This window comes from Camelus dromedarius, chromosome 20 (genome assembly GCF_036321535.1).
Source record: "Camelus dromedarius isolate mCamDro1 chromosome 20, mCamDro1.pat, whole genome shotgun sequence".
In the NCBI taxonomy this organism is placed as follows: Eukaryota; Metazoa; Chordata; class Mammalia; order Artiodactyla; family Camelidae; genus Camelus; species Camelus dromedarius.
The window spans coordinates 21,183,908-21,208,720 of NC_087455.1; the positions used below are offsets into that span (position 1 = coordinate 21,183,908).

Genomic DNA, 24,813 nt, shown 5'->3' on the forward strand with positions numbered 1-24,813 from the left:
TAGTATTTTGCCTTTCTAGTTAATGGTAGCCTTTGATGGTAAACTCAAGGTTCTTGCCATTTCTAAAGTTGTTTTTTTTTTTTCATTCTTCTTCAACATATTACTTTTTAAAACCAAGATTAGTATTTATTTTCAAGAAAATCATTTCTGCTACTAATTATTTAGCTGCTATAGATTAAAAAGTATTTTACTGAGTATTGATGCAGGAAAATAAGGCTTTTTGGGGCTTGAGTTTCTTATTAGGCTGCTCTACTTCAGTGTATTTAATGCAGATACCCACCAATTGCTCAACCTTTCCACAATCAACATCATAAGAGTCTTTCTTCCTGAATGTCAGTCCTTCCTTACCTGCCCACCACTCCTTACACCCACCTCATAATAATGAGCCCAGTTCTTCCAAATCATATAACAATCACATGGTATCAGGTGTCAATTTATGATAAATGCCTCAAGAAGGAGCAATCAATGATCTTACCACAAGCTTCACACTCCTCCCCAAAATATATATTTCTCAAACTGCCCCTATTATTTCTTTTGAGGAAAAGAAAACTTTACAATTAATAAATTCAAACTATATAGTAAAGCAACCATTCTAAAATGTGTATTCTTTCAACAGAAAAGGTATTTGTCTGACTGTACGAGAACAGTCTTGAGAGGGGAATGCCTAATCCTAAACAGCATCTTTTTAGTAATAGCTGGGCACACAGGCAGAAAAATGAGGGGGTAAATAAAGATAGCTCCTTGGTTGCCTTTAAATCATATCAATAAATATAAAACTAGCATTATATATACTTTATACTTTAGGAATTAAAAAAGGAGGAACACTTAAAATTAATAAAAATGATGAACCCACTGCCCTCTCCCAAACTAGAAGGCCATTATAGAAGAAAATAGAGGATAAATATGAATACATTGAGATAGTCAGGATAAGCAGGACTTAGGGACATGATGGGCTAGGTCGGGATAAAGCCTTCTCTTGTTTTTCCTTTCAACCATGATATGTATAAAGGATAACCCTACCAGTTCCTTTCCATTATTTCTTTCCCTTCTCCTTCACAATATCAAATATTATCATTACAAAATATTTTTTGGAGAGAAAAGGGTGCTGGAGAATGGAAGAAAAGGGAAATACTACCCTCATTTGAGAAAACACAAGTGAAGGAATAATTTATGTGTTCTTAAGTGTTCCTTCCTCTCTTTTCCTTACTTCTGTTCTAGTACATGCAATACAAATTACAATTATAATCATGTTTTTACATTGTTTAAATATATCTAGACAGGTACAATTTCATCTTATATTTACAATACATTTAACACTCAATAAATACTAATTAAACATAAAATAAAATGTTTATATTTTTGAGAAATAAAAGAGTAGTACATTCATTCTTCCCTCTTATTTATTAAACATCCAAAGGGAATGAAAGATACACATGTTTAAAATATGATTCCTACTTTCAAAAAGTCATTATACATATCGATTATTAGAGATAGCAAGGCTCTAAAAGTGAAGGAGTTCCTTATATTACACTTTGAAATAAAAGATATATAGTATCACTTTTTCCTAACAACATGTCTAAATCTTCCATAAGAATAGGCAGCTATTACACAAGATTTTGTGTGGAAGGAAATTAAACAAATGTGTGTTAAGTTACAATTCATTTGTTTAGGGGAAACCCATGATGACATATGCTTCTACTTTAACTAAGAGATAAGAGCTGCTAGAAGAAAGAGGTCTCACAGTGCAGGATTCTAGGAGATGGTTTTAGAAAGGTATGGAGGGACAGTCTATCCCTTTCTCTTATTCTTACAAGAAGTGACAGGATGCCTAAATATATATTCTTGTGAGTGGTGTGTGTGTTTGTGGTTGGGCATGTTAAAATACAAAATGACACCTAGCATCCACCACTGTACATGTTGAGACTTCCAAAAACGTATGAAAAGGAGTGATAAGATGCTGAAGCTTCATTTTGCAACATCATTTTAATCAACTAGATGAAGCAATAAATGGTTCTTTAAGAGAGAGAGAATATCTTCAAGACTCTTAAACCCTCTATTTAAACATTTTTTTCCCCCTGGCATGAGCTTACTTTGTTTTCAGCAGTAAGAAATGAAATGTCTATTCTCTCACATTCTGTGACAAACTGTGAAAATATTTAGTGTAACATTCATAGATTTTTACTATATAATATATATGTTATAACATATATATTAGACATATATATTATATAACATATATGTGTATTTACCATATATATTATATATAAACACATATATGTATAGTTTTGTCATGGTTGATCAACAGTATACTCCATATGCTTTCTAAAACTTGGTATTTTCTGTATTTCATTTAGATAAAGATATTTATGGTTGCTTGACATGTGGGTTTAATCAAAATTTCAAACAATTCAGAATATGAGTTTTTCCCTGCATATAAACAACTTGACATTAATATATATTTTGTTAAATATTTGTTTTATAATCATTTATTTATTCATAGTAAGTGCAGATTTAGTAGATGTATCACTAAATCTTGCTATAATCAGTTTCAGCTTAGATTGCAAATATTTATTCATTCACTTTGCATATGAAATCAGTAAGGTCACTTTGATCTGATAAACAATACCAAATCTACCTGCAAAGGTTAAATTTGGTGTCCCTATTTAAAGCTTAGAAGTTTAAATAGAAATATATAATGTGAATATAAATATATATCAATATGCCAATCAATTCAGAAAGACAATTTAAATTCTTAGTTCTATTTTTAAATTAATATGTGTATAATTTATGTAATTAATTCATGATCATAGAAAATCTGTTACTTGAATTACTGATTTTTTAACTATACCAAGATTAACTTCTTTTACATTTTAATACCTCAGCAATCTGGATTTAGGTGACAGCATTTTTACCTTGTTATGTTTTAGTTTAATGGCAGAATGTTACCTTTCTTAGAGGTGCATTTTATGATTAAGAATAACTTATATTTATTTAATTATATATTTTAAGACTACAATTTTATATAGTTTTAACATAAATGCAGCATTTTAATTTAAAATAAAAACTTTGTAAGACCAGTATAGACATACTCCTTAAAACTAAATTACAAACTAATTTTTTTCAGAATTTGTTCATTTAGTCTAATCAGAGAGACAATTTTGAATTAGGTAACATATAATTATATTTTTTCTACAATTTAAGGGCTACTTTCTATTTTAGTGTATTCATCTCCTATATAAGTTGGGTATTCATAGTACACACACATCCACCAAATTATACTATTAAATACTAAGCTCTACAGATTTAGGATATTGGAATTTATACTGTTTAAAATGTGAAATACTTACTTTCCCAACTATTATATGCTTCCTGAAAATTGTTGCATGTAATAAAGCAGAGGCTTTGTTTTACTTCAACCCCTCATATTTTAAGTAGTTCTCACGAGTGCTCACTTGTTGACACTTTCCTCTAAGTTTTATGTAATATTGAATAAAAGAAGAAATACAATATACAAATTAAATTACATATGCTAAAATTTATATATATGCTAATATCTAAATGACTCAAATCAAATTGATGCATTAGTTGTATTTAGATTTTGTTTTGATGTTGTTTTGTATATTTTTGCATGTTTTCATGTTAAATATGTTACATCTTTCTTCGTTATATATCATAATACCACAAAATTATTCAATTAGGATTATTCTGTTAATTAAACTTTATTCAAATGTTTTATTTAAAATACTAAAATTAATGGAACATAATACAAGTTTCTTATATAAAATAACATGCCAAACATAAATATCTAAAAGCTACTTCTGTGAATACATAATTATCTTTAACCTGTATAGCTGTATGTATTTTGGGCCATCCACTAATGTCTCTAGTAGCATATTCTGTTCTTCACTTCTGTGATGAGTTAGACAGTAATTACAAAGCCATATAGCATAATTTTTAAAAAATGTGAAAGACTAAAATTTTAATCAAAATGAAATTCAAATTCAATTTTTATATGAGTTTTTATTTGGTACACTTTTATAAATGGCTTTACATGAATTATGCTTAGTATCTTCAGATACATGTTGAAATAAAAAAGCCTTCAAAAACATAATTTTTATTATGATACATAAGAAAATCCAAACGTAATATTGTAGAATTACTATTATATAAATTTGCTAATTTATATGTGTAATGTATGTCATTTCCATTATCATAATTCCAAAGATGACATATAGTTATGATTTATAGAAGTATGCTTTTATATGTATATCATTTCATTTTACTTTTGTTATATTGCAAAATGTTTTGTTAAAAATAGTAATCAAGTTATATTTTAGATGTGTTTGTATTGTAAACATCTAATTTAAAAACATATCTCAAGCAATTTAATGACAGGGTAATCTAATTGTGATAAACTATATCTTGTATACGTGATTTGACTTCCAGTGAAGAATGGATTTTCTGGATGTACATTTTCTTCCTAAATTTGGGTTATATGTCTTGTAACATATGCATTTAATATTGTGCTACTGAAAATAATGCTTACATAATTGTGTAGCATACTTAAAATATTTTAAAAGAAAGTAAACCCTTATAGTTTAATACTGCATTAGCTATATTATATTTTTAATATTGAATTGTTGCTATATATAATAAGGCTTTTTCCAACATAGGCAATTACCTCATAAAACAGTTACATATGCAAAAATGTTGAGTGTTTTGAAACTGTTAAATGGTTCATTTTGACAGTTTAAAAACCTGTGTTTCACACGCTTGCCAATTTTAAGTGGTATCAAAATTAGTATCCTGAGTTGGTTTACATTTTAAGTAAAATGGTTATGTAATATATAACTGTATAGTGATAGATGATTGTATTGCCTTATAAAGGGAATCAATGTTATTTTTTATAGTTCCACTATATATATATGAAACATATCTACCTAAATTTAGATGCACTTCTGCCTCCTGCCATTATGGGATATAAGTACTTTTTACTCTACAGAAATTTCAACATTTTAGGTAAAATCCATTTCACATTAACATTGTAAACTATCATGTTTTGGGAATACTGACAAATGTCTTCAAGTATCTCTTATGCAAATAAATCTCAGATTCCACACTTTTTCAAAGTGATGTTTTTGAAAGTTCAAAACAAAACCATCAGTTTTTCCTCTTTTTGGAATTATTCTTCACTTCATTATACTGTTTAAAATATTTACCATGGTAAAAATTATGATCATATTTTATTTGTGAAATTTATCCCCTTTATTATTGTTAATATTATATTAGAATTATTAAGTTCAGTCATCCATTTAGTTTTTCTTTTGAGGAATATTTCTTGAGCATCTACTGTGTACCAATTCTAGATACTAGAGATTCATCAACGAATGAAATTTATAAAAACCTCTCTGCCTTCAGGGAGGATGCAGTGTAGCCTGGGGAGGAAAAATTATGTGTACAACATATAAGTAAAACAAAAACTGGTTAGAAAAATATCTGGTTAGACTATAGCTAGACTATGGTTATTGAATCAATAGGTTTTTTTCAATGCTTTATTCAAAAATTACACCCTGTTTTGCATTTAGGTTAAGAGAATAGTACTGAATCATCACTACCATTGGCCAAAAGTACAACGCTGTTATTGAAAGTTTTAAGATTGGAATTGCTTACAAATCCTTTATGTAAATGCTACCACAAACCAATTCTAATTCACAAATTTGGTCAGGGACCCCTCTGGGGTCTTCAAGCAAATGAGTGTTTGGAATTAGTCTGCAAATCTTGATTAGTTATAGAAGCAACCTAGATATAGTCCCAAGAATTACCCCAGAATTATTGACCCAAATACAAGAGATTATTTAGGATTAATCATAATGAACTTTGATGATAAATGTAATAAATAGCTATTCAGTTTACTCCCTTGTTAAGGGTAGAAACACTGAGATTTGAGACAGACTATACATATCATTATTTTTCATACTTTTAGATTTCTTTTTAGCAACATATGTCTATAGTTAAATGGTTTCCTTTTTTAAATTAAACCTAAAAGCCCAGAAATTATGATGAAGTTAGGCAAAGTTCTAAAGTATTAATTTTTCATCATATCACACCTTCTTTTCAAACATGAGAGGTGCAATTAAATTCCTCAAGACAATAATATGGACCAGGTAACTGTTTTTATAGTACTGAGCACAAGGACATCAAAATATCTGATTTACCATGAGATCAGTTACTGAATGTTAATGTAAGTGTAGTTATTGCTTAATCATGTGATTTAAAAAACCCTTACCAAATATTAACTTATTAGTAAACACTACTGACCAATTTGTACAGTAAACATGAATTTAATAGATTCTAATCTTCACAAAATAGCTTGAATAAATCTTTAATGGCAACTTTTTTTCTGATTAACACTTTAAAATATATTAAAAGTCTTTAAAATAATCTGATAATTGTCATACTTCATTACCCCTGGCTGCCTCAAAATATTATTTAATTCTTTTGAATTTCTAAATTAAATTAAAACAAGATACGACAATCCAGGCAGGAAGAATTGTTAATAGACACGTGCTATTTTGCTTGCTTTTAAATCAGGGTCCCCATGTTTGACTTCCTTTTTGAGTTCAAAGTAGAAACCATAATTACGAGTCCTACTAATCATCTGCCTATAGCAAAAAAAAGAAAGAAAAGAAAAAAGGCAAAGCATGATCAAACCACATTATATGATAAAGTTATTTTTTCTCTTGTGGAGTGGTTAAAATATTCCTATGTACTTTTGTCTAAAATATCTAATTATTCATTGTGGACAGAAGTTTGAAATGCAGTTTATTGAGAAGACAAGTATATGAAACCTGTACCACTCATTGGCTTTAAAAAATGCTCAGAAGTTTTCTAACCAGGGCCTGACTGTTATTCCTAATTAGTATCTGTTCCTCCAAAATTCAGTACCTTTTTTTTCTTGTTAAGTATTTTAGCTATCAGGATTCCTCTAAATATGTCTTCATTCAGTTTTATGCTTTTGTCATAAAGTTACTTTTATTATTATGTAAGAATTATGTACTACCAAAGACAGTCTTTGAAAAAGTTTAAGTGAAAGGAAAAAGAAAACTCTAATTTGGCACCTTTAAAACAATTTTTAAATTATAGTGAAACTTCAATAAAGTTAAGAATGTGGAGAATTACTGTAACATGCTTATGACATATTTGGAAAATTTTAAGCATTCTTTGAAGCTAGTTTTGTATGAATAAAAGTTCTATGCTAATAGTTAATTTTCAATCATTTCTAAATAGAATGATTTTAACATTTTAATTAGTTGAAAATTGGTTAATCTCAAGTTTTACTTAAAGCTCTGAAAAGTATTACTCAATTTTCAAAGCAACTTACTAAATTATAAAGTTTATATAGCTCATGACATTGAATGTTTTATCATTGCTGGCTACTTCCTGGCAAATGAGGTTAAGATAGACATTTACATAGAGTAGTTATTTGAGAGTTTCATTTTTATATCATTTTGTTTTCATTTTGGCCTTTATTTTTAAATAATCCTTTCTTCACTTGTTTACCTTAAAATAGAAAATTTTGATATTTTCCCAGAAATTATGAAGACATTAACAAGACTATTCAAAGCATACTATGGTTACATATTTACCCGTTGTGTCAAAACTTGTCACTTGCCAGGCATTTGTTGCTAAAAACCATCTGTAGATAAATAATGAAGATTGATTCAGGGCCATATAAAGGGCTTACTATTTCACCTTTTTCTTTCTAATGTGTTTGTAATGGTATGTTTTTGTGTAATATCTATTCATAGTTGATTGATACAAACAAACCATCAGATCTGGTTTCTTCATATTTTAGTGGCGTGTTTACGGTTTGCATCTTCATGTTGATTATCCTAAGGTAATAGAAGGGAATATAATTTATTAAACTTATCAGAAATAAAAACAAAATTTAAAAGAAAAAGTTAGCATCTAGTGCTACTGTGTCCCACAGGTTCTTCTACATTGACCCACACTACCTCCACTGGTGAGTTAGAGGAGCATAACAGGACTGCCACTGGTGCTATTGCTGTTGCTAGCACATCTGCAGATGTTACTGTATCCAGTGTTACAGCTGTCACCATCCATAGAATTTCCGAGGAACAGCGAGTGCAAGTTACGAATCTCAGAAATTCAGGTCTGGACCCCAACACATCCAAGGACGGGCTCTCTCCTCATCAAGCAGATACACAAAGTACAAGGAGAAGACCAAGAAATGCTGAACAGATAGAAAGAACTAAAGAGCTTGCAGTTGTTACTCATAGAGGTATTGGATGTTATTTTACTTGTGCCCATTTAGTTACAGCCAAAGCTATATTTTGGTAATGATTCTAATTAGAGAATGAGCTGAAACAAAGCCAAGGTGTAGGAAGCAAAACAAAGAGTTAAAAGTAGCTGAAAATTATAGACAGTAACAGCAAGAACCTAAATAATTTGAAAGCACAAAACTTAGAATAAAAAAAATCAAAGTGCAATACAAATGTTGGAGGGAGGAGGGGTAAAAACAGAAAGAAAATAATGCATAAAGGATAGTAAAAATAAGTACTAAATACCTATTTCTTATTACATACCAGTTATGATATTGAGATAACCTGAAAATCAAATAGCCATTTACTATTAATAAGTGCACATATTTAACCACTGATGACTTATCTTATGTAGTAATTTTCAGTATTTGCATGAAATTTTTATGTTACACAAATGCTAATTAATTATTGAGAAAATAGATAATTCGATTGGAAAAAAATGGAAACATTATGTCTGGTGATTATCTTATATAGCTTACTCTACTATTTCTGAAATACCTATTGTCTGACCAATGATTGTAATGAGAATAGATTTATTATTTTGAAAAGGTGACAGGTATTCATTAATATTATGGCTCCAAATTTAATTATTCCGTAACTTCCTACTTTAATTTTTAGAGATAAAAATACCACAGAGCCAAATCATATATTGGTAATTTTCTAGTCATTAATATTAAAGCTAAAGTTAGGAAGTATAGCAAGCATACTTTTTTCTGTTTCTTGGTAGCAAGTTTCATTGAGCAATTTAGGAAAAAATCTGTGTAGTGTCAAAAATAAAGAGATGTTATTTGTAACAATATATGCATCAATGGAAATATTAATTCCTTGAACCTATTTCAAGTACAAAATATCTACTCCAACTCTATTTCTAATTAATAATCATATTTTCTCCATAATGGCTATGGTTTATGTAATGTGGTTAGACATGGTTTATATAGAGCATCATGTAAGTAATGGAAAACTGTTCAATGTTTAGTATACACTAAGGAGAAAAATCAGGACATCTTTACATAAGTTGACTGAAAATCATATGGAAATATCTCAGAAGATTATTTTTCATCAGAATTTATCTGAAAGTACTTACTTCAATTCTCTTTAATAAGAAGCATTCTAAAATGAATCCTTAGCATGCAGTATTCTTCTTAAAAGGATTGGATTGATATCACCCTGCCTCTCTATTCATTCTCCTACCATGAATATTTCCACTTATATGGCTATAGGGACATTATAAAATTTATGATTTGCTTAATCAAGTAGACAGATTTTCTTATTACGAGGAAATAAAAATGTGTAAATATTATGAAAATATTGATTAAGAAACAAGCTCTTCTGTTTAGTGTTTTCACTCTCTTTGGAAAATTGCATGAACTAACATTGACAAACTTCCCTATATTCATTTTATTACCCATTGAATAAAAATCGGGTAATTTGGGGAGTTTATTATTTATCAACTAATAATACAAATTCTGCTTTAGCCAAAGTTTGCATCAAGTGATGTGAGAAACTCTGGGGCTACAAATTAGTATTTTATAGAATTTAGATTGAAAAGAGAGTAAGTAGTTGTCAATTATTAGATTAAAGTGATTTGAAAATTACTCAATCTAAAATTTTGAATTAAATTCACCTAAATTTCAATTAAGCATCAAGTTTATATCCTAGGTAAATTCCAAATCAGTGCTGACATTTTTCAAGTGTTGTCATAATCTCTCAATGCTGTTTTATACCATTTAGAGCATTTAGACCTGTTTCACTCATATTTTTCTAAAATAGTGTTTCTGAATATGATATTAATTCAGTGGTGCCCATCTACCTTGGAAAAAATATTTTTCAATTATTGATGTTTAAATTATGTATATGTAAGACATTTTAAATATTATATTCATTTTTCAGTGAATTACATTATTATACTTTTATCAAATTTTTATTTTAATTAAGTTTGGTCCTTCTGACTCTTCTTCAATAACCTAGAACTATTTCACTGACTTCAGTCGGCTTGTTACCTGTATTTGACACTCAGTGTATTAACATTTTGGGCAAAAAAACAAGTCAGTGTTACAGGTAAAGGAAACCTATTATCCTATGTTTATTAGGCTTAAAAATACTCAATATACAGCTGTATTTTCATACATAAAACAATCTTTAAAGACTTGACTCTTAACAAGGCCAAATTTCTAAATTGGGATTGGCTGACAGAAAACAGTGTTTATTTTAAAAATAATTTCAGTTCAACCAACATGCCTGAAATGCCTACTGAGTGCCAGGATCTGTTCTGTGAGAAATAAAGATAAATAATACAATACTCCTTCTTTAAGAAATTGAGATAGAGTGGAAGAGATAGAGAAGTCCATGCTAGTGGGACAAGGCAGATTTTGTAAAGCTCATGGCTGATCAGAATACTAAAGGAGTTACTAAAGGTATATAGGCAGTGAATTATTTGACATTTTAAATGAGTCAATAAAGATAAGATTATATGAAATTAATTTGCTTAATTTTTCTAGATACCTCTTTCCCATTCTCCACAATGTAGTCAGAATTAGCTTTTAAAAATGAAGATCTGATCATATCACTCCATGGCCTTAAAGCTTCCAGTGGTTTCCTAATGACTTTGGGAATAAAACCAAGACTTGGTGATAACCTGTGGGAACCTCCATGATCTGGCTTTTTGCCCTTATCTCCAAATTCATCTCATGAGACTCTCACAGTCACTGTCTTTTTGGCCAAACAGAATTTCTTTTAGTTTGTCAAACACACCATGTTCTTTTCTACTTCAAGCCACTCCCATAAGCTATTCCTTCTTCCTTTCAACCAGATCTTTCCAAATCTTTTTCAAGTTTTAACTTAAATTGTCACCTCCTGGAAGTTTAGGTTTTTCTGTTATAACTCATCATTTTAAGCTCTGTGAGGTAAGGAATGGATGGGTCTTGTTCATGCTACAGTCCCAGTGTCTAGAGCAGCTCCTGACCCATGGACATATTTAGATAAATTTAATAAACTAATGAATATTTGTAATTTCACTAGCTAGATATTTACTTCAGTTACTTAAAATCTTAAAATTCTCCAATGTAATCAAATATCTACATATTTCAGTATCAAGGATAACTACTTCAGTTTATCACAGTTATAAAAAGAGCAGTTTTTAATCCCTTTGAAAGGCAACACTATTCTCATGAAATTACAATAAAAGATTGATTTTATTACATTACCACTTCAAAATGTACAAAGTAAAACTAGATATAAATGCCTTGCTTGTGGTTTTTTCACATTTATACAATCAAAGGAAATTCATAAACACAAGAAAACTATAAAACTATAAAAATAAATTTCATATGAATAAATATTAATGTAATATAATGGATGCTATTTTATTGAAAGTACTTACCACCTAAAGCATATATATGATAGAGATGATGATAGTGATGATAGCATAGGTTCCTTTGATGTCTAAAAGTGCATACTGTTTTGCACTGTGATAATTTAGTATTTTTCATCATTTTTCTCTATTCACTATGCAGTTAAACTTTCATTTTTATGATGCTTTTTGATCACTAATTCCTAATTTGTCTATTCTCAATAACTTGAGGCAATTAAAGTACTTACAGTTTACACTAATATCACTATGAACACAAAGAAAATATAGACACTGAAATTGCACATAGTATTTGTTACTTGGTACTTGTGAATGTGTGGACTCAAATCTGTATATTAATTTATGATAAATTAACTCTTAAATAACCATAATTAGTTTATTATAAATAACACTTGTGCAATTAATGAATAATTTGGGAAAAACTTGGCATATTCGTCAAACAGATATTCAATTCTCTGTAGAGTGCTAGTCCAACTAATTTTCCTATAGTACTGTAGTTAAAACATCAGTAATTCAAGTTGTCTTCTTAAAATAATTTTTTTCACTTTATGCTTATTCTCAGTAAAAGAACACCCTTTCCTATTTTCTCCATTGTCTCTGACATCAAAATGAAAAGAAGTAAAAGAGAAAAATACTAATAAACTATGTTAAGTTAGATCTATTTTAAACAGTATATTAACACCAGTTTGCTTTATTAGTGTCCAATAGTTCACTGACTGGATTTTAGTCTCCACTTTTGCCACATGCTATGTGTGAGACCCTTTGCAGGTCACCATGAAATTAGGGCTCAATTTCTGTATCTGTAAAATAATATCATAGTATTACATTAGGGTTATAATGAGGATTAAACACGGTATTGGGTGGAAATGTCAAAAAACATCTCAAATATTTTTTTCCCATTGGAAAGATAAAACCAAATAGCTAATTAGTTTTGAGGTCAGAGAACTAGGCTGAGTCTATACTCTGCCCTTTGTTAGCTGTATGATCTTGAGCAATAACTTCAACTCTCAAACCTGCAACTTCTTAGTAACTAAGAATACCTACCTTGTAGGTAGTTATGTGAAGAAAATTTAGCACATTTCTGAATTGTGTTTAACAAATACTAATTATTATTATTTTTATTAGTATTCACCAAATATGTTTTAACTCTTGCTATGTGCATGACATTACGCTGGATAGTAGGAATATAAAAATGAATATTGCAGGCTATGGCATCAAGTAGTCTATATAACTTTAAAAAAAGTAATTATAAGGTTATTGTAAGAAACACTGCCACAACAGCATTGTTGAAATATTATTGAAGTAAAGGATAGGGACTAACTACCTCTAAATGTAAAAGTCAAGCAAGGCTGCACAGAGGATATTTGAACAAACTGCTGAGAGATAAAGAAAAGTTTCAAACTAGTAAATTGTGTTTATATTGCTAGGATGTATAAAAAAGTGCTTTGAGTAGATACTTGTACTGAATGGAAATATGATGAATCTAAACCAAAATAAATAAAGTGTTCAACTATATTTTAAGGAATACTTACATTTCTATAAATAAACATAAAAACAATTGATGTTTTCAGTTTGGAGAATATTCAGATATTTAAAATTAGATAACATAATATCTAGTGATATTTTAAATTTCACCAGAATACTTTGTTGCCTTAACCATAAGATCTCTTTGAAATTATTTCTTAATATTTACTTAAAATACCTTTTCAACAATCTCTAAACCCTATAGTTCATTGTTTTAGCCCTAAGAGATTTCAGTTCAAAGTTGACTTTAAAATAGCAGGAAATATGTAATATGATTAAAAAATTTTAAGTTAAGAGTCCTGTATTTCTAGGATTATATATTTTAAAATAGGTGGAATCTTTCAGATCATCTAATACTACTCCATTATTTTATACAGAGATTATGGTCTGGAAGAGGTCATATGAAAACGCAGTCTTCATATTGCTAGACTAGTAATCAATCATCCTTTCGTCTACTCATAGTTCATGAGAGTCTAATGTATGCAAAGCCTTGTATTAGGTCATATTATGGTTAATGTAGATGATAAACACAGTTGGGTTTTCTTCCTCAAGAAGTTTATAGTTACACTACTAAAAATAATTAAAATGTGTTTTATCCTGGATAACTTTTTTAAACATTTTTTTCTTTTATATTATGGTAGAATGATATTTCTATTAGTTTTCCAATATGTAGACAAGTTCTCTTGGCTGTTAATGAGCCTTGGTGGTTGATATTTTTAAGTAAAAAATGTGAATATATTCTTCTGTAAAAGTTTCCATATACATATATAATAATTATGAACTCTCTTTTATTGTTCTTCCTGGCAAAAATTTAGATGACTATATCATCTCGTGGAGTAAAATGTGTTATAAGCATTTTTAGCCACTGCTGCTACTTGTTTTGACATATTATAGTCAGTTCTACTATAATATGTTTAATAGCTAATGATCATATTAATAGTATCAAGCAGCATTTTAGTTAGTTTTTAAAGTAACATGAAATTATGTTTAAGTGAAATTGAAAAAGATGTAGACTTCCTTTCCCTCATAATGGCAACTTAAAAGAAAACTTGTTTTAATTACCAGTTTGTAAATAGAACATTTTATTATTTTCAGCATTAAGGTAAGAATGGTTAATTCAGAATAAATTATTCATTTTAGGTCAGCAATTTAAATCCAAACAAAAGCAGGAATTTTAAAAAATTTTATTATAAGCACTGTGTTTTCAAGTAAGCTCATCTGAACTTTTGCATTTTTCAACAACAAAAAAGGGAAAAAGCATACTATCAGACATACATCTGCACTAAATCTCCAGTTTATTTCAAGAGTCAATTCTATGATATGTAACAATTTTGTTTAAAACACTGGACCATAATATGGCAAAAACTCTACTGTGTGGAAGTAACAGTTCGTGGGTACATAACATGTTCCTTTTGCTAGCAAGGTTTTGCCCACATGTAAAATATATTTTAAATCTTTCCAACAGTTTGCAAGCAACTAATACCATTTTCAAAATTTCTATTAATACTTCTGTAGAGTATAAATTTGTAAATTGAAAATGTGTTCTTTTTATTAGTCTTCATAAGCAGTATCATAATCAAGAAGTTAATGTATGGATGGTTACTTAAATTTTATGGATACTGATTTATGTCCATCAAGTATCAGGGTTTATTGAACATATTATCTCTGTGCTAAGCATATGATGAATTCAAAAGCAGTATAAGATATGGTCTTTATTTTCAAAGGAAGAGTTATAGAAATAAGACTTTAGAGAAAATTATTGATCAATTCTAAAAGAAAGAATTATTATAGAATGAGTATGATATGTGAGTGAGGATGAGTTATAACTGTCTTCAAACATGTGATATGCTGTTATATGTAAGAGAGATCAAACCAATTCTGCCATAGGTTGTAGAACCTAGTGTATGGAACCACAGGGAGATATAAAATAACTTATTATAGAGAAGATAGCTTCTAAAATTGAGCTTTGTTCAAATATATACTATGTGCTTCAGAAAGCTGTAAATTCCAAAATCACTAATGAGAAATTCAAGCAGAGCTTGATAGACTAACTGGATATTTAGAAAGCATTTAAGCATCAAAAAATGTCAAAATAAGATGGTTGTTACTTTCTCTTCTAATCAAAAGTGTCTATCAATCTATCCAGAGATATTGTGTATTAGTTAATATATTTATCATCATCTTATATTTTCTCTTGATGTTTCAGTTGACATGAACTTACGATTATCTAATTGTAGAGCCAATGTTAAAACAAGCATAGAATTGGCCAGCAGTACCATCAAGAAAGATTGGCAATCTCCTTATCCCAGGAAATAGAAGCTCAGCTACATAAACACTCCTCACAAGGACCACTGCCTACAATATATGCCTTAAGTTCTAGAAACTCTCCATTTGAGGATCTAACTCTAGATTACCTTTTAGGTAGTTAGTGTCCAAAACTACTAAATTACTTTCTTCGAGACTTTCCTTTGTTCCTTCCTTACTTCCTCTCTCCTTCCCTCCCTCTCTTCCTCATTTCCCTCCCTCTTTCCTTTCTCATCTCCCCTTCCCTCCTCTCTTCTCCTCTTGTCTTCCTTTCCTTTTCTTTATTTTCTTTCTGTCTTAATTTTCCTTTTCTTTCTTTCATTTTGTTTCTTTTCTCTTTTTTCTTTCTCCTTCTCACCCATCCTTCTTTCCTTCCCTCCTTTCCTTCTCTTCTTTTCCTTCATTATTACTTTCCTTATTTGTTTCTTTCTTCAAAAAGTGTTTACTGACATCTTGCATATCATACTTTCTTCTAGATATTTAGTATACAACATTGAATAAAATTGAGTAGACCCTGCTTCACTGAGTTTATATTCAAATGGGGAGAAAAAAGACAAGCAAATAAACGAATAACTACCTGATGGTAGCACAGATGGCAGAGAAAACAACAACCTAGAAAGAGCTTGACTTTTGATTGCAAAAAAGAAAGCCTGGTGTGCCTACAGTTTAGTGGACAAGGAGGAGCGTGGTGGAGATCAGTTGGGAAACCTGTAGGAACCAGACCTTGTATACTCTGAGGCCTAGGTAAAGAGCTTCATTTTAATCTAAATGAGATAGGAAGCCATTGATGGGCTTTAGTTATATTATCTAAAGTCACTTTCTGTAAGACATCATTTTAGCAAGAAATTAAATAATTTTTTTCATTTTTTTATTGAGGTATAGTCAGTTTACAATGTGTCAGTTTTGGAAATAAATTTTAATTAAGTAGGAGCAGGCAGACAAATTAGTAAAGTATACGGAAGTGTAGTTAACAGTTGTTAGAGATTTGGAGTCTAAGTCTTAGACTGCTTCTCAAACTTCAGCATGAATACAAATCACCTTGTAGTCTTGTTCAGGTGCAGACTGTGACTTGATGGGGTTGGGGTGTGGGATCTGAGATTTTGCATTTCTAACAAGATTGCAGATTATGCTGATATACTGAATGACAAGAACTTACAAGAGAATTATTATTATGGAGAGAGAACAGTTCATACCAAACAGTGCCTGGTCTCTGTCCACTCTCCATGAGATCTTGTTCTCCATTAGAATAATTACAATGTTCATAAATTTTCTTAGATAATATAGTAAAAGCTAAGCTTTAATTCTGTAAGAATGACTCTAATGGTAGGGAAATTAGTGAGTAGAAGAGAAATTTTAGGGCAGATGAATTTGCTGGATCAACCATAATGACAATAATTAATTCTGTCAACTCTTGAATGACTGAGCAGATTACATTAGTTACAATTTTACAGGAAGGATCAGTGAATGCATGAATAAACGATGAAAGCATTCCCAAGTCAAATTTTAACTCATATGCTGCTTTTAATTTTTACTCCAATTTCTATATCCTAAAATGTTTTTTAAATATGTTATCAATGAACAGAAATAACAAGGTTTTACTTTCTCTTTACTTACTATGTTTCAAATCTCTGAAAGTCTGATAGAAGCAAAACATAGTGAAAATGACACAAAAATTGATTGCCAAATCAAGAATTTTTATAATTGAACAAATAAACATTATCTTCTATTTATATAAATGCTGAAATTGCACCTCCCTGCTTGAATTCCCACGTCCTCCTTTATGAGATTAACTGATGTATTGATTTTCATGCATGTTTAGCATAAATAATAACAGAATGGAAATTTTATGACATTTAAAAATTGATTATATATGGTTCTTATAAAGTACTTTCATTTATTAAATTATTAATTTTTAGTAATAACTTTGATACTAGTAAAGTAAATACATATTTAACAGGGAATTGTCAACATTTAGGTAGGTGTACTAAATATAAATATTGACTGTTGCATGCTTTATCAATATCTTGTCCTATTTGTTGTTTTTCATTGTTCTCTTGACTTTTTTTCTAATCGTATTATTTTGTAAAAAATTGTGTTTAATGTTGATATTTTTAGCAATTTAAAAATCTATGTCCAGAAATGTACCAGTTTATACTTGAATACATAATTATTTATTGAATATCATTCTCATCTTCTATTTCATTACATTTCATCACATTTGTGAAATTGTCAAAAATATCATTCATAACCATAAATATATTTTTATACTTCAAATTATTACATTTTGTTGAATAAGTTGCTTTTAGGGAAAAAGATAAAAAATAAAATGTTAGAATTTACTTGATAATAGGTTTATACATTTTTGAAAGGTATTATATAAGAATATTCTAAATGACTGAGGACCTTTATGGCAATATTAAACAATGAAAATTTATTTTTTTCACAAATGATATATCTTCAAGTAACTATTTTAACATTTTTATACAATGCTATCCCTAAAGCCATGCTTTTGAATTATTCCTATGCAGAGATTTTAAGAATTTCAGAAGACCCAATTTTTTGTTTTCCTTTAAGTAAATCTTAGGAAGCATGTATCTTTTCATATTAACTGAAACCATCATCTCATAACAATGGTCTTATTTTATAAATGATGTTTTTTTCAGATTTTGAACCCCTTTGTTATGCTCACCAGTAATCATTAATCAGACATTTTGGTAGCTTATTCTTTATATTAACATATTTCTGATTTTTAATAGAATGAACAAGCAAGGGAAAATAATTATATAGAGAGCAGTGATTAAAAAGGGAGGCTTACCTTTAAAGATCAGAGATGAAAATGGTTTTGTGTGTGTGTAACTGATTTCCCCAAATGGTTATCAGAGCTAATTATTTTACCTGTGAATGAGATGGTCACGATGAATGTGACATTTATGACTTTAAAATCCTTTTCCTTGTTAAAATATTTTGAAAGGGCTAGACTTTCTATTTGTGCTCAAAAGCTGGTGCAGAGTGGACACCTCTGCCTTTTGCATTTTTGAAGAAATGGTCCTATGTTAGAGACATTTTTATCTTGTTCAGAATTATTTCAGGGCATTTTCACCCACTTTTACAACAAGCTGCTTCCCTCGCATGTAGTTTTCTAGAGCATATGGCTACCCTGCAGTGCACAAAGTGAAATCACACAATTAAGCTTTGCAATTTTAGGAAGAGCAGAACCTTCATATATGGCAGAACAGCATGAAGTTAGGTTTGGGGTGCATTAACATAGTATATTTTTCTTTTTATAATATAATTTGGATTCTAAATCATGGACTATTGCTTTTTAGTATTGATACTTGATTTTTCTTTGTTTAAAATAGTCTTCAAATGGCATTTTTTTCATAACACAAAATAAGATAAAAGTGTCAGAAATTTCTAGATTGATTTTATCCAGAGTCAGAGAAGGTAGACATTTTTCACTTGGTAGGCTTACATTCAGGCCAAGGGGGAAGAGATTCATCAACTCTCCTAAATTTTCCTGTTAGGAAGGAATACAGCCAAAGTTGATTTTACTAAAAAGACTACATGGTGATTTGAATTTCATTTAGCAGTTTGCTTTTGCTACACCTTTTTTTATTCATCTGTTCACACTTTTAAAATAAGACATCAAGAGGCTTCACACCCATGGGATTATGCTTGGCACTATCAGTTAATAATTAATATTATTCAATATTCCATATTACATTCAGTTAATGAAACTGGCTCTGCTCCATATTAAAGTAAACCATGCTTGAAATCAGATATTGTTAACTACTTAATTTTTTTTTCTATTTTAGCTTTGCATTAAAAAGAATAATGAGGATAGTTTACACTAGTCCAATTTATTTGTGGTCTTCTAGGATATACACTTAGGAGTTCTGATTGGATGTATGAAATGCTATTATTCATGGCCAGGTGGTGGTGTAGATGCTAGGATTGAAGTTTCAAGGTCAGATGAATGAACATGTTTTACATGTTTTAACATATATTTGTTATCTTGGGCAATCTACTTAGCCCTTCTCTATTTTTACATCTAAAAAGGTGGGAAATAATCCCATTTTGAATGGATATTTTGTGGTTTAAATAAGACTGTAGACAGAGTTCCTGTGTTCAGGCACACAACCAAGAAATGATACTATCCCCTTCTGGACCCTTTACAAGAAAGAAATATGCTGTAGTTATATAAAAATTTTATCAGGTAAAGATATGCAAGCAAATTAAGGAAACAATTAGCAAATATTTTTAAATTTCTTTGAGAGTTGATTTCCTTAGAAATAAAATGTATAATCAATGCAATATTGATAGAGAATTATGGAAACAACTGATTTATACAGCTGTTTTTAACGCTATTCATATTGATCTCATGTGTAAGTTATTACTAAAATAATGTGTAGCATTCAGTTCATCTCAGGTTTCTATTAGCCTTGCATTTTTTTCTTTGCCAGTTTTACCCGTAAGTCAGTTACTCTCCAACCTCAATACAGCCAACTCATTTAACTTTCTTTTTATCTCCTTTATCCTTGTGAATTCTTTTTGCTTCTTGAGAAGATAATTGCTAGAAAAGAGTATAGATGTGTGATCTAGATTTCAAAACATTTCCTAGGAAACAAGTAAGCAATCAATGGGAGAATGATGAGCAACAGCCATTCCTATTTCTACTTAGATGTTATCTTTTTTAGGTATGAGTCCTTATGGACACATTAAGAAATGTTGTTTAATATAGTATCTGAAAAATCAAATCTCTGATGTTTTCCATGTGACTGTAGTGTACCCATTAGTCTGCTGAGAAACAATGGAATATGGGCTAATTCAAGGAAGGTTCACTTACAAAAGGATTATTTCTAAATGAGTGGATATAAAGGAACCACAAGGGGTCATGCAGCTAGGATAGTAGCCAGGCTATCACTATTCCACCCACTGGAATGAGGGAAGGGAGATGTTGGACAGAGAGATACATATATCAGTCTGGCATGAAAGAACTGTTGACCTTCAGTTAAGGACCTGAATCAACTCCAGTCAACATAATGAGACAGATCCTGCAGAATAATCCTGATATTACTTTCCTTCCCCTCTCCATCCTCCTACTGGAATTCTTCAGAGGATCTGAGAGTCTTGATAGAGTCTAGTGCTTTTCAAATTTTAATGTTTATTAGAATCACATAGGGGTCTTGTTAAACCATAAATTCTAATTCAGCAGGTCTCCGCTAGGGCTTTAAAATCTGCTTTTCTAAAACACTCAGTGAGGATGCTGGTACTGCTAGTGTAATGCCACAGTTTGTGTAGCAGGATGTACCTTATTCAACCTCCATACAAAGAACAAGAAGGAAATAGATCTGGAAAGTCATAAGGAAAATGTTGACCATAGATGCGTTATGAAGAGAGTGCTTCGCTGTCTTCAATAGCTGTGAATTTAGCAGCAGAACCCTGTATTACAATGTCAGTCCATCTATGCTTGTTTAAAGCAGAATCAAGGCAATGATACCAAACCTTCTAGTGAGGAACTTGGATAAAGTATAATAATCTGAAATTAGAATGATGAGAGAATATTATTACTTATTAAAGTAATAACATTTTTTGTTTTAAAAAAATTATTCACTATACTAATAAAATTTATAATGAAAGAATATATTCCACTGCCCTCGGTCCTATGACATTCATTAACTGTGGTCACCATTTTTCAAGCAGTTGATTCTTTCCCAGTTAGTCTCATATTAGAAGGCATTATAGTGTAGATAAGTGATCTCTGACATTATGTGTAAAACAAATATGTAACGTTAAATTATTTTGTTTATTTCAAATAAGAAAAAATTACAAACCTGCAGGTACATTTTTGTTGTTAAGGTTATTTTGAGAAGTTCTGCCTAATCTTCATATTCACTCAGGCATTCGTGTGAAAACCCAGGCCATCCTAAGCATCCTAGAAAAAAAGAAGAAAAAAAGAAAAAATTGAATGTAATCACTTTTCATGTTGCATTTTATACTAAAAGTGTCTTTAGTAAAATTAATTCATGAAAAGAACAGAAATTATAGACAAGCAGAAAATAATTTCTGTTCAAAAGAGTATGATATATCAAAACAAGAAAGGGCCTAGGGAAATGACTGAATTGAATGCATTTAACTATAGGACTAAAGATAATAAAAAGTTAGTTCATCTGAAGCTGTCAGAAAATAAGTATTAAAACTTAATTAAATTAAAGGCTGACATAGTTAAAAGTGTTAAAAGTATTTGTGAACCATACCAATGGAAACTCTTCCCATATGGTGACTTTTATTATGCCAATTATAAGAATCTCTAAGGAGAATATGAAAATCCCTTTCTCATAATCCTGACATTTTACTGCACACCATAACTGTAAGACCCGTTACGCCAAGCGTTGCTGGTGCATCTGCTGGTGTCTACATAAGTGTTATGAATTTCTGAAGTTGTTCCATTTCTGGAAGGGAATAAAGCCCATAGACAAATTTTGACTCTTTATCAAATAATTAGCATCCACTGTCTCTTAAATAAAAAATAACAATTAAATCTAGAAGACCTGTGAAAATTAACAAATTGATTTCATAAAATATATCTCCTTGTCATAGTTGCAACTCTGTTCAGTTTTTCAAGTAAAAATTTTAAATTTATTTCTCAGTCTGAAGTAGTTCAAAAATAAGATTTAGGATCTAGGCTGACCTTGTTACAACTTTGAAACCTTATAGTTTTAGAATCTTCTTTTGTAAAAGTGAAAATGGGCCTGTTATATGAATACTTGAAATATGTTGAATAATTACACATACGTTCATAAAAATTAAATGATTATATTTAAGGATGTTTCTGTACATTTATACTAAATTTTCTATTTTGGTCAAAGGATTTGGGGAGGTTTCTAACTTTTTATTAAAAGAAATTAAACCGGAAGGTAAATGATTTAATTTTTATAACGTCCTTACACAGTGAAAAAGACATAACACAAAATAGTTGAAAACCTTTTTGTATTTTGTATTCTTAATTAAAATGACCTCTGAATTGGACTCAATCTTAAAATTATAAGTAGTAATAGTAAAATAACTAACATTTACTGGACTTTTGCTATGTCCTCATTCCTAGAATTTATTGTAGTTTTTAAGCATATGGTACAATATATAATTGTAAATTTTCTTTCAACTAAAAATAGGGCATCATATGAATTTTATACTTACACATCTTACATGCAAGAGTAAGTGCTAGTCACAAACTAGCAGGGCAGCATAAATAGAAGTTTAGGACATGAAAAAATATTGGAGTATCTGAACCATATTACTTATCTCTAGTGATTTTTAAAAGAGAGAATACATTAGATTTTAAGTAATTATAATATTGAGTATATATATATATATATATAGTTTCTTATTAAGTTTAATTGGTCTATTTCCATTATTTAAAGTTTGAGAATCTTTTGGATCTTACATATCCCTAATATGTAAGCCCTTAGAAATTAATTTTTAAGTGCTTTTAAACATGCTTCATTGCACTACTAATTTTCTAATCAAATGGTGGCCAGTATTATTTCTCTTCTTTTAACATTTTCTGAAATAAAGTAATTTTCACAAAGACTCATCAGCCACTTACTGCTGAATTTTCCATTGTATCTTTTTACTATCTAACCCAGAAACATGATTTACATACAACATACTTCTAATCATTTTCTAAAATTTTATTACTGAAACATTTATAAAGCAAGTATTCTTAGAAATTTGTATCCAGTGGTAAATCTTATATGAAAAATTATAAAACAGATACTACAGGAGTACTACCTTTACTGGCATCACTATAGTTTCTTGATGTTTCTTCTTCTAAGGATAATGTGGAAGGAGTAGTTAATTAGCAGCCTCAAAATATGTTCTAAACAAGTATTCTACCAGTATAGGATGTAGAAAAAAGTGTTAAATTATAATGTTTGCAGGCCTGTAACATGCAGCCACTATTTACTTTCAAACAAACAAACAAAACTTACCCCCTGAACAGAGCTAAATAATTTTATAATCGCTAAACAGATTTTAATCTCTGGGATAGAATGAAGAATTCTGATTAATTAGTCTTTTCTTCTTCTTTTGCTTCAAATTCTACACCTAAATACTTAAGGATAAATAAGTGAATTTTCTAGGAATGTATAGAGAAATTAAACAACTTATTCAGTGTCTTAATGGGCTAGAACAGAGGTCTCGACCTCCTAATCCAGTGAGAGAAATGCCACAAAAAAAAAAAATGATGTGTTTTAACACTATTTCACCTGTAATTAAATTCCTAGTTAGTGATTGATTATAATTCCTAGTACCCATGTATATGAATTTACTATTAATAATGAAATGTGCCATATTGTCAAAATGAAACACACAGAGAGTTAGTTTTAATAACCAAAACAAAAACTAATGAAATGTATTTTATTAGTATACTCTGTTTATTGAGTATAAGGATAAAGATAAGATTATACCTAATTCAAAATAGAAAGTAGGAATTATATACCCAGGTATCATAATATCAAATGCAGTTTAAAAGAAGAGAAAGGCATTGTGCATTTGAGAAGTTAAAATGAAGAGACAATAAACTGAAAAAATAAGTAAGATACAAATGACTTACTTTCTTGAAAGTTTTTTCCTTTTCAGAAGAATTATCACATTCTAATTTAATTGGAGATTTATAATGCATCTACTGCCACTTGCATGATAAATCATTGCCAAGATAAGTAGTATAAATTTGGAAGATTAAGATAATAAACAATATTGCATTTGTTTTTTATTATTATATTTGAGTATGATTTAAGTAGAAAATGAAAGGAGTTTTAAATGTTCCGATAGCGTTTAATAATTAATGCCAATATTTTTCTACAAGAATCCCACATAAATCTTAGGCAGTTTTTCCCAGTGAAAAAATTTTCTGCTCACTAATACTAAACTTCTTTTTCAAAGGTTAATGTTTTACAAAATTACAATTTTCACTGCATATGCATAGCAGTGAAATGGAATGAAAAAGTTATTAGTATTTGACTTTTGAGATTATGTAGTGAAGCGCACCAATTTTCAAGTAAGGAACTTAAAGTCACGAAACGTTTTATGACTTTAAATTTAGACGCTCAGTTATAGAAGGATCACCTAAAGGTCTTCTTTTCCAAACCTCCAACTAGTGGTTGGAATTTCCTTTATTACATCTGTGTAGTATTGTCAGTTTCCTAATGTCAGAGACTGGTGATTTTGTTTCTATTAACTTTGTTTCTATTAACAGAGGTTCTCTAACATAAAAAT

General features: G+C 29.7%; 1 protein-coding gene across 1 annotated transcript in view; it reads left to right on the forward strand.

Annotated features, from left to right (window-relative positions):
• The window catches only part of CSMD3 (CUB and Sushi multiple domains 3), a 1,010,791-nt gene that overhangs the window by 420,472 nt on the left and 565,506 nt on the right, over positions 1–24,813 (forward strand). The window contains exon 7 of the mRNA XM_064476888.1: positions 7,991–8,302. Coding sequence (XP_064332958.1) covers positions 7,991–8,302 — 312 coding nt within the window. The remainder of the gene's footprint in view (positions 1–7,990; positions 8,303–24,813) is intronic.